At 40.8% G+C, this 14,706-nt stretch overlaps 2 protein-coding genes and 1 pseudogene across 2 annotated transcripts; 1 reads left to right on the top strand and 2 right to left on the bottom strand.

Moving 5' to 3' along the window:
• Positions 1–1,399: 1,399 nt before the first annotated feature.
• LOC128459235 (transcription factor HES-5-like) lies at positions 1,400–2,080 on the bottom strand (annotated as a pseudogene).
• Positions 2,081–5,566: 3,486 nt separating this feature from the next.
• Positions 5,567–6,276, top strand: LOC128458773 (transcription factor HES-5-like). Its single transcript, XM_053443747.1, has 2 exons — positions 5,567–5,704; positions 5,818–6,276. The coding sequence occupies exons 1-2, from the start codon at positions 5,582–5,584 to the stop codon at positions 6,274–6,276; spliced, it is 582 nt and encodes a 193-aa protein (XP_053299722.1). The 5' UTR covers positions 5,567–5,581.
• A 5,639-nt stretch (positions 6,277–11,915) lies between these two features.
• LOC128457178 (transcription factor HES-2) lies at positions 11,916–13,467 on the bottom strand. The gene is made up of 2 exons (XM_053441750.1): positions 13,330–13,467; positions 11,916–13,216 (listed from the first exon to the last, which is right to left on the bottom strand). The coding sequence occupies exons 1-2, from the start codon at positions 13,450–13,452 to the stop codon at positions 12,884–12,886; spliced, it is 456 nt and encodes a 151-aa protein (XP_053297725.1). The 5' UTR covers positions 13,453–13,467; the 3' UTR covers positions 11,916–12,883.
• Positions 13,468–14,706: the final 1,239 nt, after the last annotated feature.

Here is a 14,706-nt window from a genome sequence, read left to right as displayed (position 1 = left end):
GAGACGTTGCACACATATCAACTCTGGTGAATAATAATGTGTTTTATGGGTCTTCTGCATGGGCGTCCCTCAAACACTTTTAAAAATTAAAGCCCTCCTCCCCTGGCTTTGCCCTGGATTTATGAAAAGCTCACAGTGTTTCAGTTTTATCTGAGTTCTTTTATCTTCACTCAGTCGTTCTGTAATAACTTGTGGAGGTGGCTCATCAGAGCAGCTCCAGCTGTACCAGGGGGTGATGGGCAGAGCTGAGACCAGTTGGCTCATCCCAGTCCTGTTTAAAGGAGGCAGACAGAGAGCCGCCACATGTGGGAAGAGAATGAGACAAGAAGAGAGACACACAGAGCTGAGCTGCTGCTGGAGAAAGGTTCTGTTTCGGGGCTTATGCTGACATGTTGAAATTATATTTGTTGTTTTACACCAATAAAAATGGTGAACTGGTGAGTGGCTGTCTTCTGGCAGGTGATGGGAGACTTGTGGTGATTAGGGACTTTGAATAGTTCAGTCTTTCTGCTTTGTATCTGGATCCAGATGAGTTTCATTTTAAAACAGTTTTTCGGGTGAAAAGAACAAAAGGCCAGAGTTTAAGTTTCAGTTGATATGTTTTATTCCCAGAGAAAACATGAATCACATCTTATATCTGTTCCTCCATAAAGGCAATAACGTGATGATACATCACAGTAAAAACTTGCCGTCCAAGACAATGAACTCAATAAGAGACAAGTGACCGTGAACTTTCTTTTCTTCAAAAGAGACATGAGTCATTTAGTCCAAACAAAGTGAACCAACTATCTTATACTGAAAGAAAAAACTTTCAGATTCACATTTATGCTGCTGACATATGTCAAAACAATTCCCGACTTCAAGAACCAACATGGGTCAATAATCTTTTTACATTGTACAAATATACATACAAGTAGGTGATGTGCACTGGAAAACGCTACAGGAATGTAGTTCAAAAGTTGCCAGTTCTTAAGCATGATTATTGTATTCATAGAACACAAAGCTGTGTCCTAATATAAACAAAAAGGAAATCATGCTTTCAAATTTCACTCAGCCCAATAGGACTGAAATATTTTGCTCAAGAAATTCTACTTTAACTGAATAGAAAATATCTTTTTATCAACGAGCTCGTCTCAATTTGTCTGCTATCAGTGTTGTGTTAGCCACAATACACAAGCATTGTGAGAATAATAACGTGTACTTCACAGAGTAACATCTGAATAAGAAATAAGTGACTACTGTTAAAATAGTAGTCGACCTGTTGTCTGCAAATATCACAGAAACACACAATTTAACTTTTACAAAAGTCAAAAACACTAATAGAAATTGCAGTAGCATTCAATGACTCTTCAAACAGCAGAGTTGTTGGAGCTTCACTTTGATAAAAGTCCTTAGGTGTCTACCACGGCCGCCAGGGGGGCGCTGCTGACTGGACTCTTGTCTTTGCTGATGCCGGTGTGGACTGTGGAGCTCAGAGGAGAGAAGTCAGCCTCTCTCAGCTTCTCCTCAGAGGAAGACTGCAGCTTGTTGACGTGCTTCATCAGTCTTCTCTGCTGCTGGGCGTTCACCTCCTCACTGGACAGGAAGTGTGCCACCTCCTGGACACATCTGGAGTAGCCCCGTTTGACGGCTGCTGAGCCCACAGCTGGATTCTGCTGCTGCTGCTGCTGCTGCTGCTGCTTCAGTCTTCTGAGGAAGTAAACGGTCATCTCCAGGATGTCTGCTTTCTCCAGCTTGGAGTCTGGCTGCTGGTTGAGGAACTCTGGACCCAGGAGAGACTTGAGCAGCTCGATGCTGCTGTTGATTCGCTCTCTGCGTAACTTCTCCACCAGAGGCTTTCTGAGCTGCAGGGACAAGAACAAAGTCAGTCATCAAGTCATTCTGGAGTCAAGAGTCAGCATGAACAAACACAAGCTCTGGTGGAAGAAGAGCACGTCTCCTTGAATCTTCAATTTACCTTGTGGCTCCGAGTCAGATGCTCCTGAGAGTTGGTCATTGCTGCAGTGATTGTAGGAGCCATGTGTGGATCTCTGTGCTGTAGAGGTCTGTGTAGAGACAATCTGATCTCTGCTGCCTTCATCCCTCCTATTTATAGTCCCACATCTCCATATCAATGTGTGGGTCTGGGGCTGGCTGCAGGTTCCCACAGTCTCAGCCAATCAGAGAGCTCGGGGAGACAATAGTGCATGTGGAGCAGCAACATGCTGAATGGTGTTAATGCCTCGGGGACAATAGTCAAATCTCAGGGGAACAGGTGGAGGACTGGGGGGGGGGGGGGGGGGGGGGGGGGTGATGGAGAGAGACTCACAGAGCTCTGTGTGGATCTGGGAAAGTGGTGACCCTGTAGAGAGCTGATCTGCTGTCTGATGCTGATCAATGACTTTGACTGAGCACACGCTCATCAGCACAGAACAGTGACAACTTAAGACCACCTATAAATCTGAGATGTGTAATTATACTCTCAGTCATTTAAAATCATTTTAAATGAAACATTGTATCTTAAAAGCAAATCAATATTGTATTTAACCTGCAGATATTTTATCAATTACTTCCCTTGGTATGTTGAAGCATGCCCTGTTTTCTTCTCTAGATATGGACTGCTCCTGTTATTAAAGCAGTTGTATATAAGTATCTATATATAGATACATATATACATACAGTCCATCTTGTGCTTTTGCCTGACGATACAAGGTGTTATGTGTTGACCAACTCCCACTCTGTTAATTTTAAGGGAGTGATATGTGTGTCTTCAATTTAGTGCAGATCCAAACATTGAACTCCAGATGTAGTGGATTTAAATGTAGTTTCATGAGACTGTGGGCTCTTCTATTTTTAAGGGTGTTTCATTGCTCTAAAAGACTTAATTATTATTAATTACATTATTTGGACATCCTTTTCTAATGTCTCACAGGGAAAGGGATGTTATAGGTCATTTATAATCTATTAAAAGAAAACCAAATTCCCATTTTATTGTGGATGATAAGTCCAACAAAAGATTCCTTCCCTTGCTTTTGTCTATTCAATCCAGACCGTCCTTTAACCACGAGATCTTGTCGCTTAGTCACTTTATTTGTCGTTTTTTTTCTTAAAACACACGGCAGTTAAATAAAGTCACATGTGTGTCCAAACATCGGGCAAAACAAAAAGACGGGGGCCGCGTAAAACCAGAACAGGCTCAGATTGCAAACATTGACCCGTCAAACAGAGGGGAAATTAATTTGGCAAAAAGTGAGTGAGTTGGCACCAGAGCGATGGAGACAGAGAAAGGAGAGAGTGAGAGGAGCGGGAGAAGATCTTCCAGTGGAGTGTGCCAACTCCCTCCGGAGAGCAGTCAGGTGCTGCCGGGGCCGAGGATGCTAATCACACTGAACTGTGACTCTGCTCTCTCTGCTTTCCCACACTCAGCCGCGGCTCAACAATGGACATGTGCCTTGTTAAATGTTAATTCAGCCCCAACACACAAGCAGCTCCCGGCGCTCCCCCGAGGCCAGCGTTTGTTGTTTGGACAATCTCAATTAAGGAGACGAGGGCTGGAGATAAACACAAATATTGTGACGGAGGATTTTAGCCTAACAAGCAATCAACCAAATTTATCTGGGGGCAGATTTTATAACAAGATAAAGTAGATGGCAACATTTTTCTATTAACCACAACACTTAATAAAGATAGAAACATTTAATTCATGGTTTATAACAAACTACAATGCAGATGAATGACATTTTGGGGATTTTATTATTGTACAGTGGTGAATTATTGTTATTTATTATTAGGTAATTATTCACAACTGTAATTATTAATAGTATAAGGTACATTACAATTATACATTTAATTTTGAAGACTTATTATTATCATAACTGTACGACATACAGTCATTAATTATTTGATATTATGTTCCCACAGAATTGTTTATTTCTGACAAACACGTATCTTTATAGTGAGCTTTATATAGTTTATGTGTACATATATATAAATGTATACATACTGTACGATTAATAATAGTTTAACAGTCAATTTAACTTCTTCTTCTTTCAACAAACCCTAACGTTGGCCCCTGTTGTCTATTGTACCGTCTGAAAATGCATTAAATAAGGTTTAATCTAAATATATGTGTTTTCCTGCTTTGTTGAGTAAAAAAATGTAAACATTTAAAATTCAGCAGTAAAGAATTCCTCCTCCTCCGGCTCTCAGACGTCTTTGTCTTCACCGTCTCTATTGTCCCTCAGGGGCTCTGTGAGTGAGTTTTCTCTGGTTTCCCACACTCGGTCCATTCACCGCTCCGGAGAACAAAAGAAGTGTGTCTGGTTGCACATCACATTAATTATGGAGTCAGTTTACGAGTTTTGTCTCACCGGCCCCTCAATGGACATTCCAGTCATCAAGACTCGTCATTACCAGGCCCTTTGTAAAACGTCCATGAGGAATGCAGTCATGCTCTGGATTAATGAACATTCAAAAGATCTTTCTCCTCCTCCCGTCCTTTGGATGCGGATTGTTGCCCTGCATTCCAGACGCTTTATTTTGACAGGACGGATAAAAGGGGAGACTCCATTCCTGAATTGATCAGATGCTGGTTATGGTGCATGTGGGGGAAGATGAAATTGGAATGGAAAGCATGTGTGTGAATCAAATTTGATCCGAAACACAATCCAACCATCTTCATCCAGATGTTGATCAAGTGCTTTAGAACTATTTTTTATGCAGCTCTGTTTTATCCAGGCTTTAATATTAAAGGTATTTTTTCATCTGTTAGTTTGCAGGAATTATGCAAAAACAACTTGATAGATTTCCATGAAACTTGGTGATAGGATGCAGGAAATTTCGTTCATCCAGGAATTTGATTATCAGTTTGTGAGATTTGACATTTGTCAGCATTTTTCTGGATTTCTCTAAGAATAATTCATGGATATTGATGAAAAAATACAATTTGTATGGTTCTGATAATTCTGATTGTGCACAATTTGGAGCAGGTCCAAATATAAATCTTGGTCTAGTCAATTTAAATGTGTTTTTTTCTATCACTAAAATGCAGTTTCAACAGTTGAAATAGCAGTGATGGATACTAAAATGCTTTTTATTGGGTAAAGCATACTCTTTCCATCCATCATCCATTTATAACCTATCCAGCTTATCATCGAGGGCCATTAGGGGCAGGAGCCAATATATAATAAACGCTCTCTATGTTAATTTTAATAAACATCTGAAATATATCCAGGTTCAGAAAAATAAGAATGTTAAGTGTTTTCATCATTAGTCTCACACACTTGTGCTGCGCTGACGAGCGTGTGCTCAGTCAAAGTCATTGATTAGCACCAGGCAGCAGATCTGCTCTCTACAGGGTCACCACTTTCCCAGATTCACACAGAGCTCTGAGTCCTCCCCCCCGCTCCCACACCCTCTCCCCTCCCAGTCCTCCACCTGTTCCCCTGAGATCTAACCATTATCCCTGAGGCAATAACACCATTCAGTGTCTGGCATCCTTTATTGTCTCCCCGAGCGCTCTGATTGGTTGAGACTGTGAGAAACTGCAGCCAGCCCCAGACCCACACATTGATATGGAGATGTGGGACTATAAATAGGAGGGATGAAGGCAGCAGAGATCAGATTGTCTCTACACAGACCTCTACAGCACAGAGATCCACACATGGCTCCTACAATCACTGCAGCAATGACCAACTCTCAGGAGCATCTGACTCGGAGCCACAAGGTAAATTGAAGATTCAAGGAGACGTGCTCTTCTTCCACCAGAGCTTGTGTTTGTTCATGCTGACTCTTGACTCCAGAATGACTTGATGACTGACTTTGTTCTTGTCCCTGCAGCTCAGAAAGCCTCTGGTGGAGAAGTTACGCAGAGAGCGAATCAACAGCAGCATCGAGCTGCTCAAGTCTCTCCTGGGTCCAGAGTTCCTCAACCAGCAGCCAGACTCCAAGCTGGAGAAAGCAGACATCCTGGAGATGACCGTTTACTTCCTCAGAAGACTGAAGCAGCAGCAGCAGCAGCAGCAGCAGCAGCAGCAGCAGCAGCAGAATCCAGCTGTGGGCTCAGCAGCCGTCAAACGGGGCTACTCCAGATGTGTCCAGGAGGTGGCACACTTCCTGTCCAGTGAGGAGGTGAACGCACAGTCGCAGAGAAGACTGATGAAGCACGTCAACAAGCTGCAGTCTTCCTCTGAGGAGAAGCTGAGAGAGGCTGACTTCTCTCCTCTGAGCTCCACAGTCCACAGCAGCATCACCAAAGACAAGAGTCCAGTCAGCAGCGCCCCCTGGAGGCCGTGGTAGACACCTAAGGACTTTTGTCAAAGTGAAGCTCCAACAACTGTGCTCGTTCTTGTGGTCATCTCGTTTCCTGAATAGTCATTGCACGAAACTGCAATTTCTTCTGCTGTTTTTTACTTTTGTAAAAGTTAAATTGTGTATTTCTGTGATATTTGCAGACAACAGGTCGACTACTATTTTAGCAGTAGTCACTTGTTTCTTATTCAGATTTTACTCTGTGAAGTACAAGTTATTATTCTCATTGGGAATGCTTGTGTATTGTCGCTAACATCGATGTCATTTTTTCTATATATGTGACAACGTTATTAATGTTTAACATGTTTAATACTTTTGTGTGATATTCACATACCCCATTGGTTGAAACATCCTGTGTGATGTATCTTTGAATTTATCTATTTTCTGCGTTTTAGCAGAGGAAGTTTTTGTATATGAGCAGAAATCAAACAATGTGCTGCTTTATGACTCTGTGAGTGACAGCACCCTTACCTTCCATGAAGGACATGTGTCAAAATGAATGTATCTCTTCAAGCCAAGTGATGCGCAATAAAGCAATCAGAAAAAACAATGATAAACATTTGCCTGACTCGTCTTATTCCTTTTGATCCATGGTGTATTTTACATACATTTGATAACAGAGGAGGATATCCCATGATGTCACAGTTGTAATTTTAACCCAGACTTAGTGATTTGTGGGTTTTATTATTTGTGACTAGGGTTGCAAAATTCCGGGAATATTCAAAGTTGAATTAACGGGAATTAACGGGAATTAAATGGAAATTCTGTGGGTAATTTATACTAACTGTATTTACCTTGTCATATACAGACATAAATATAAACATTTTGTCTTGTCATAGGCTGATTTGAGCCCTGAGGAAACTTTGGGCACTTGACTGTATGGCTGGGGTGAAATGTCTCCACACATGAGATAGTGTACGTGGAATTGTTCTGTAGAGTAATATGAGAAAAAATCTTGTAAAAAAAAAACTAAAGCAATGCCAGAGATATAAATAGTTGAAATTCAACGTGCAGCGTGTCCTGCATTCCATACATCTTTAAAATTGAGTTTTGAATGATGTTTTTATTGCTCAGCGCTTAATTTCCGTGTGTTTATTTTTTTTTCAAAATTCCCAAAATTCCCGAGCTCAATATTCCCATTGAAACTTTCCGGACACTTTCCGGCCCTATGCAACCCTATTTGTGACACAGTCACTTCTAGGGAATATGTTAAAATGGCCAATAAATCAAAGCTGCTGACTCAACCTTAGATCAAACATTCAATATCTATAATAAGATTTACCACGTCTCTTTATTTGTACTGAAACACAACTCCTAAAACATGTTCTCTCATTAAGGCTGTTTTATAAAATAAACTCACAATGATAAACACTAGATAAACAGATTTATAAATCTGAAGTAGATCAATAATGTTTTACACCTCTTCACTGGGAATAAGCATTTTATTGATATGTATTGAACTTTTGCTATATTGCTATTGATTCATACTTATTTCATTTTGGGGTCTTATCTCTTACATATGGTGATTTAATGATGGAGAGCTGACACATGATTCTCCCAAAGATGTTCAGTCGAGTTGAGATGTGGTGAAATCAAAGGTTATGCAACGTGATGCCAATAATATTAGTTCTTATCAAATTATTCATGGGTCCCCTGGTTATTCAGAGCATTCACAGTCGTCCCTTTACATTCAGTTTGTCTCTAGCCTGTCACATGTCTGGAGTTGTGAGGTGGCAGCAGTTAGCAGAGGGTGTGTCATGGAGCAGGCAGTAGTGTGTGAGTAATTGTGTTATGTGTTGACAGCTAACACTAACAGATTTACAAATATAAAATATGAAATTTTCTTCATTTAAGAACTTGGATCAAGCTAAAAGCTCCTTGTGCTAATTAGATTATTTGCACAAGAGTTTGCTCAACTGACTGAAATTCTATTATTTTAGAATTTTGCTTTGTTTTAATTATGCGATTTCCCCAAAAATAGATTTAAATGAAGGCAGAACATGTTTTCATCTTTTAAGTATTTATTTTCCAAAAATGCAAAAACACCAAAACAATTCTGAATCCACTTTGGATGAATATAAAAATAAATATAACTGATGAATCAAACAAAACATGCATACATGGCATACAAAAAAATTATTATAACAAATCCCTTTTCAGAAGAAAGGAGGGCGTTTAGGAATAAGACACATAGAACCTTGAAACAAGGCAATATCCAAACTGTTTACACAGGAAGAATATGTATAGCTTATATATATATATATAGGTTAACATTGATGTTTGGCTTCAAACATTAAGCAGATTTTACTGAAAATAAACAGTAAAACCTTGGAAGGTAAAAAATTAAATCTATTAAAAACAGATTTCATACAAAATATATAATCACCTGCAACTATTTCCTGCATAGTCAACAGATTGGATTTATCTTCAAACTCTACAAATCTCTTAAATAGCAGCATACGTTTTTTTTAACAGAAATCCACATCAGGTGGAAACTTCTTGTGTAAAATGCCTGAATGAGGCAAATGATCCATTTCAGTCTGTGCACGTCCACTTGTCATACGGCAAATGATGCCTTTCTCTCTGCAATCACCGGATATTGAACACATACAGGGATGCAAGTAGCATCAATGAAAACAGTTCACAGGAGAATCTGCCGTGTTTCTCCTGCAGATTCGGTGACTTTCTGCCGTCGTCCTCAGAAGCACAGAGGAGCCAAGTCGTCCTCTGCATCGGGAAACAGACGCAAAATGTCCCTGGAGTATTTGGAGTAGCCGCTGTGAGACAGCAGCGCTTTCCTCAAGGTCAGGAGCGACTTGGTTTTCTCCAGGATGTCTGCAACGGGGGTCCCACTGTGCAGGTGCTCTCCAATCAGAGCCTTCAGCTTCTCCACTCCGGAGCAGCACTTCCTCTCCAGCATGTGCAGTTTACACCTGAAGGAAACAGAGCATGACTTTTAATAACATGTCCATCGCTTTGTTTGAAACCACACAATGAAACGAAGACAGCTGAAGGACATTGATGCAGCTTGTGGTTCTTACCTGAAGAGCTGCTCCTTGATGCTGTCCTGAAGAGCGAGGTCTGCGTACAGAGTCATGTCTGAGTTTCTTGTCCTGGTGCTGGTGCTGCTGGAGGTTTGAGAAGATGCCTGGGAAGGTTCAGAGGACGTCTGTGTTGACTTCTGCCTCCCTGCTCTGCATTTAAGCTGCTCGCTCTCCGCCGCTCAGCCAATCAGGAGCCTCCGAGCATCGGACAATGGGGTGAATTTAATGGCTGTCACAGAGAACAGGTGGGATGCTTTATGTGGGTGCCACCACACATCTGAGAGGTCAGTGGGAAAGTGTTTCCCCTGGAGTTGACACGGGGGGGAAATATGTATCTTAATGTCACGTTTGGAGTTGGAGGATTAGACAGAGACTTGAACTGCACCAGCAAATATGCAGAGAATCTACAAATCAAACCATTAAATGATGATTCAGGAGATAAAACATGATGTTTTGGCCTCTGTCTCAAAAATGTCGCCGTTAATATTGAATTCCCTATATTATAAAACTTTCAATCTGTTCTATGAATACAAAATAAAAGCCTTATATCTCTTATGACAGAAGATAGTCTTTCAAATCAAGTGATGCAGTTTTAAAGTTGTATTTGCCCCACTATGTGAGATACAGCCGAACCAGATGGTTCATGTGAGCAGTGGCCTTCTGTCCTTCGCCGGCCTGAGAACCGTCCTGAGGCTTTATGAGAGCAGACACACTTCTATTGTCTGTGCGGCTGAGCAGGCTGCATACAGAAGTGTGGGAAGCCGTGTGTCGCTGTGGCTCCCAGCACCACGAGGGAGAGGAGGGCGTGCGACCGGGGCACGCTCAGCCTGGTGCAGGGAGCCGTGCAGGGGCCTGGAGGAGGAGGAGGAGGAGGAGGAGGAGGAGGAGGAAGAGTGGGAAACCTGAGCCTCTCACCCACAGAAAGCAGATAGACACAGAGACAGATGGAGAGGAGATAAGAGTAATCCCACATGAACCTGGTTACACATCAGCTTCCAGTTGTCTCAATGCGCTCACAGATTATTATGAACAAAAAAAAAGATGAGATATTTTTCACGGACAAGCAAACATGAAGCTCACGTCTATTAAAGAGATTAAATAACGGAGGTTTTTTAAAAGGAAAAACATGGAGATTATGATTCTAATGGGAAAACCGATAATCTGACAAACGGTGGTGGAAAGTAATTTAGTACATTTACTCAAGTATTGATTTACTTTGAGTATTTGAAGTATTCTGTCAATAAGCCTGGTCTGTTCTACTTCATTTTTTATATTCCATTGCTTTTAATGTCAAACTTTTCACTTCATTACCTTAATCTAACAGCTTTTGTTGCTCAGTAGATTAATTTCTATAGAAATTGAAAGTTTACAGTTAATTGTGATACTACTGCTAGTAATAATAATTATTAATAATGTTTAAAAATGTATGATTTGCTTCACAAAACAAGAATTAGTCATAAAATCCTATTATTAAAACATTAAAAAAACTCTACAAGACAGTACAGAAACCAGTTAAACTACAAAATAAAATCCCATAAATTCATGCATCAGATTATAATATTTAAGCAATTTTACAATAATAATTTAGGCTTTAAGTAGAAGTTGGTAATAATAATACCTCCGTAGGCCTACTTTAACATGAGTACGATTTTGTTTATAGGACTTTTACTGATAATAAAGCATTTTTCCATTGTGGTATTATTACTTCTACTAATATTTCTCTGACCAACTTATAGACCTTGTGTTTCTGTTTGAGTCAGATGCAGTTTTCGGGTTTATACGTTGACTTTATGAGAAATGTCACATGACCAGAGGCACCATCAACACTTAACATTGTACAAGTTGAGTTATATCCCTAGTTAGGTGAAGTATAACCAAGTGGCCTCCAGGGGTGAACAGGAAACACATTCTTTAGTGTGTGTGTGTGTAGGAAGTTTATTTGCCCCAATATCCTGGACTCCACCTCATGACTAATGCAAATATCCAACTCTGATTATGTTTTACTTTTAGCTTACAATAAATTGTTTCTCAGATTCCAATGTGTAACAGGAGTAAAGATGGATTCTTGAAATGTCAGTGTTTCCATCCATCCTCCAGTTAATCTCACTTTAACGGAAGTTGCAGAGAAAACCCACATGGGAATAGAAATAGCCCTGATCTGCCATTGGGGTTTGAACCCAGAAACTTCTAACTGTGAGGCCACGGTGCCGACCACTGTACCACTATGTCACTTTGTTATAGAACACAGACGTTATTCAACTCTCTCTGTCTCTCTCAGTTTTCTTTCTTTACTGTAAACGAGACAGAAGTATTCAGATATCCTGGTGTCAAATAGAAACAGTAAACTTCATTAGTTTGGTCTAAAGTGTTTCTTCTCTTTAAACTGGGTTTATACTCTAATGGGTTTATATAAGAAGGGGGGGGGGGGTCTTTTCATTGCATAAAGTAACATTTCACCAACAGTGAGAGGAAGGGTCCCTTCTAATCTAGATTTAACAAGTGTGAACTGGATTGAGAGGATTATATATACATTTCTACACATTTTATAGAAACTTTAAGACAAAATGAGATTAGAACCAAAAGTTTTGAGAGCAACGTTTGTTTATTATAAAAAAACAAAGTGAGTTTCAACACATGTGATAAAAGTATGATGACACATCACAAAACAATTAGCAGTTTTCTGCAAGACACTGAGCTCAGTAAGAGTAAAAGAAACAAGCGTCTTTATAAAAGACATGGAGAATAAAAAATTCTCATCAATGATGTTTTCAAATTTAACTACTTCAAAAAAGAAGCAAAACATTAAGAACTGACCTTAAAACAGACCAGATATGTATATCACATTGTGATGACAGCAGATTAGTGAGCACTCATACATGAGTACTCATTAATATAAACAGTCACTAGAAAATTGTGACGAGGTGGAATAGAAAGAACTTTTAGAATAAAAGAATCATTTTGATCTTACAACAGATCAAATTTGACAAATCACAAGGATTAAATATTTAACGTTTCTGATCAAGATGATCATTAATGTAAATACATGAAGTACAGTGAGGTACAATAATAACTGCTGATGCAGTCAGATGTGATTCATGCAACATGCATGACAAGATGTTCTCGTTCATAAAGAAAATGAAATAAACGTTTGGATCTTAAAACAGATTATTTTTGACTGAACAGAGAAATTCAAAGTTAAAATCCTGATGAAAACACGTCCACAAAAAGAACATTTAGATGTTTTCACAGCAAAGATCAATGTTAACCAACAGGTAACAAACCTTATGATGATACATCACTGACACAGTGAGGGGTGATAATAATTGCTGATGCAATCAGATGTGATTCATGCAACATGCATGACAAGATGTTTTCTTTCTTCACTTGAAAGATATTGTTGCTTCTTTCCTCAGGAAACGTCCAACACACAAATACATGTTTCTGTTCATACAGAAGAACAAGTCCTTACATGTCATGGAATTCACTTCCAGTCGTCTCTGACCACTGAGCTCGTCCCAGTTTGTCTGCTGGTAACTCCAGTCTGTAGGAGTCTACCACGGCCTCCAGGGGGCGCTGCTGACTGGACTCTTGTCTTTGGTGATGCTGCTGTGGACTGTGGAGCTCAGAGGAGAGAAGTCAGCCTCTCTCAGCTTCTCCTCAGAGGAAGACTGCAGCTTGTTGACGTGCTTCATCAGTCTTCTCTGCTGCTGGTTCTGCTGCAGCAGCTGTGTCATGAAGCAAACGGTCATCTCCAGGATGTCTGCTTTCTCCAGCTTGGAGTCTGGCTGCTGGTTGAGGAACTCTGGACCCAGGAGAGACTTGAGCAGCTCGATGCTGCTGTTGATTCGCTCTCTGCGTAACTTCTCCACCAGAGGCTTTCTGAGCTGCAGGGACAAGAACAAAGTCAGTCATCAAGTCATTCTGGAGTCAAGAGTCAGCATGAACAAACACAAGCTCTGGTGGAAGAAGAGCACGTCTCCTTGAATCTTCAATTTACCTTGTGGCTCCGAGTCAGATGCTCCTGAGAGTTGGTCATTGCTGCAGTGATTGTAGGAGCCATGTGTGGATCTCTGTGCTGTAGAGGTCTGTGTAGAGACAATCTGATCTCTGCTGCCTTCATCCCTCCTATTTATAGTCCCACATCTCCATATCAATGTGTGGGTCTGGGGCTGGCTGCAGGTTCCCACAGTCTCGGCCAATCAGAGAGCTCGGGAAGACAATGGTGCTGAATGGTGCTAATGCCTCAGGGACAATAGATAGATCTCAGGGGAACAGGTGGAGGAGGGGGGGGGGGGGGTGATGGAGAGAGACTCACAGAGCTCTGTGTGGATCTGGGAAAGTGGTGACCCTGTAGAGAGCAGATCTGCTGCCTGATGCTGATCAATGACTTTGACTGAGCACACGCTCATCAGCACACGTGAAGAAGAAAACCTTCATGTTGTGTTGTATGAGTTACACATAAAGTGAAAATATATATATTTAACACAAGAAGAAATTGTTGATATGTAGTTTTTAACTTCTACGGAGCCAAATGTCCAAAATACTTATATTTTTAAATGATCATTTCAGGTCGTATTTAATATTATAAAGCATGTTTATAGTGTATTACAAGATTTTATTTCCTCAAAATGCAACATTCTTCAAAATGTCCGTTGTTTAGAATTTGATAAAACAGTGGGATGTCCAGATGCAGCAGTCTTTTGACACGTGCCTCGTTGTGTGTGTGTGGGAATGTGCATAAGTGTGTGTATGTGTGTATGTGTTTGTGTGTGTGAGTTACAAGCTCAGCTCACTTTCCCACACCGACTCCCTGAGCTGTGGTCAATGAACAACAAAGAGACGTGTGTGACAGATGCTGCTGTGTGTGGACATGGACACACTGCCTGAGCCATCTGGAGGGAAACGATCCCATTGGCTGATTCTGATCATTTGAAAACTCTGAAATAACAGAAAAACAAAACTTTGGTAAAGTTTCAACAAAGTGTCTTTAACGTCACATGTTATTAACTTCTTATTGTCATCATGTAAACTTCAATCATAACCACGTCTGATTGTTGATCATGGATTGGACTGAACCTTCAGCTCCATACATGTGTGTCTGTGTGTGTGTGAATGTGTGTGTGTGTGGGGGGGGGGGGGCGTTCCTGGGGGGGGTGCTTGTTTGATGAAGTGTGCCAAACCCCTGTGGAGGATTCCTCTGCTGCAGCTGGAGTGGACGTCATTCCCACTCAGCTCTGAGCTCCACAGTTTTCCCGCTCTCTGTCCGTCAGCAGGAAACACACACGAGCCTCAACACAAGTGAAGTGTGTGAGGTTTGTGTCTCAGGCAGCGAGTGGACAGTGGTGTCCTGTCCACAGACTGTTACACAGGGAGA

The sequence above is a fragment of the Pleuronectes platessa genome, chromosome 2 (genome assembly GCF_947347685.1).
Source record: "Pleuronectes platessa chromosome 2, fPlePla1.1, whole genome shotgun sequence".
NCBI classification, from domain to species: Eukaryota; Metazoa; Chordata; class Actinopteri; order Pleuronectiformes; family Pleuronectidae; genus Pleuronectes; species Pleuronectes platessa.
Note: the sequence above shows the minus strand (reverse complement) of the source record. Positions and strands in the feature narration are given on the sequence as shown.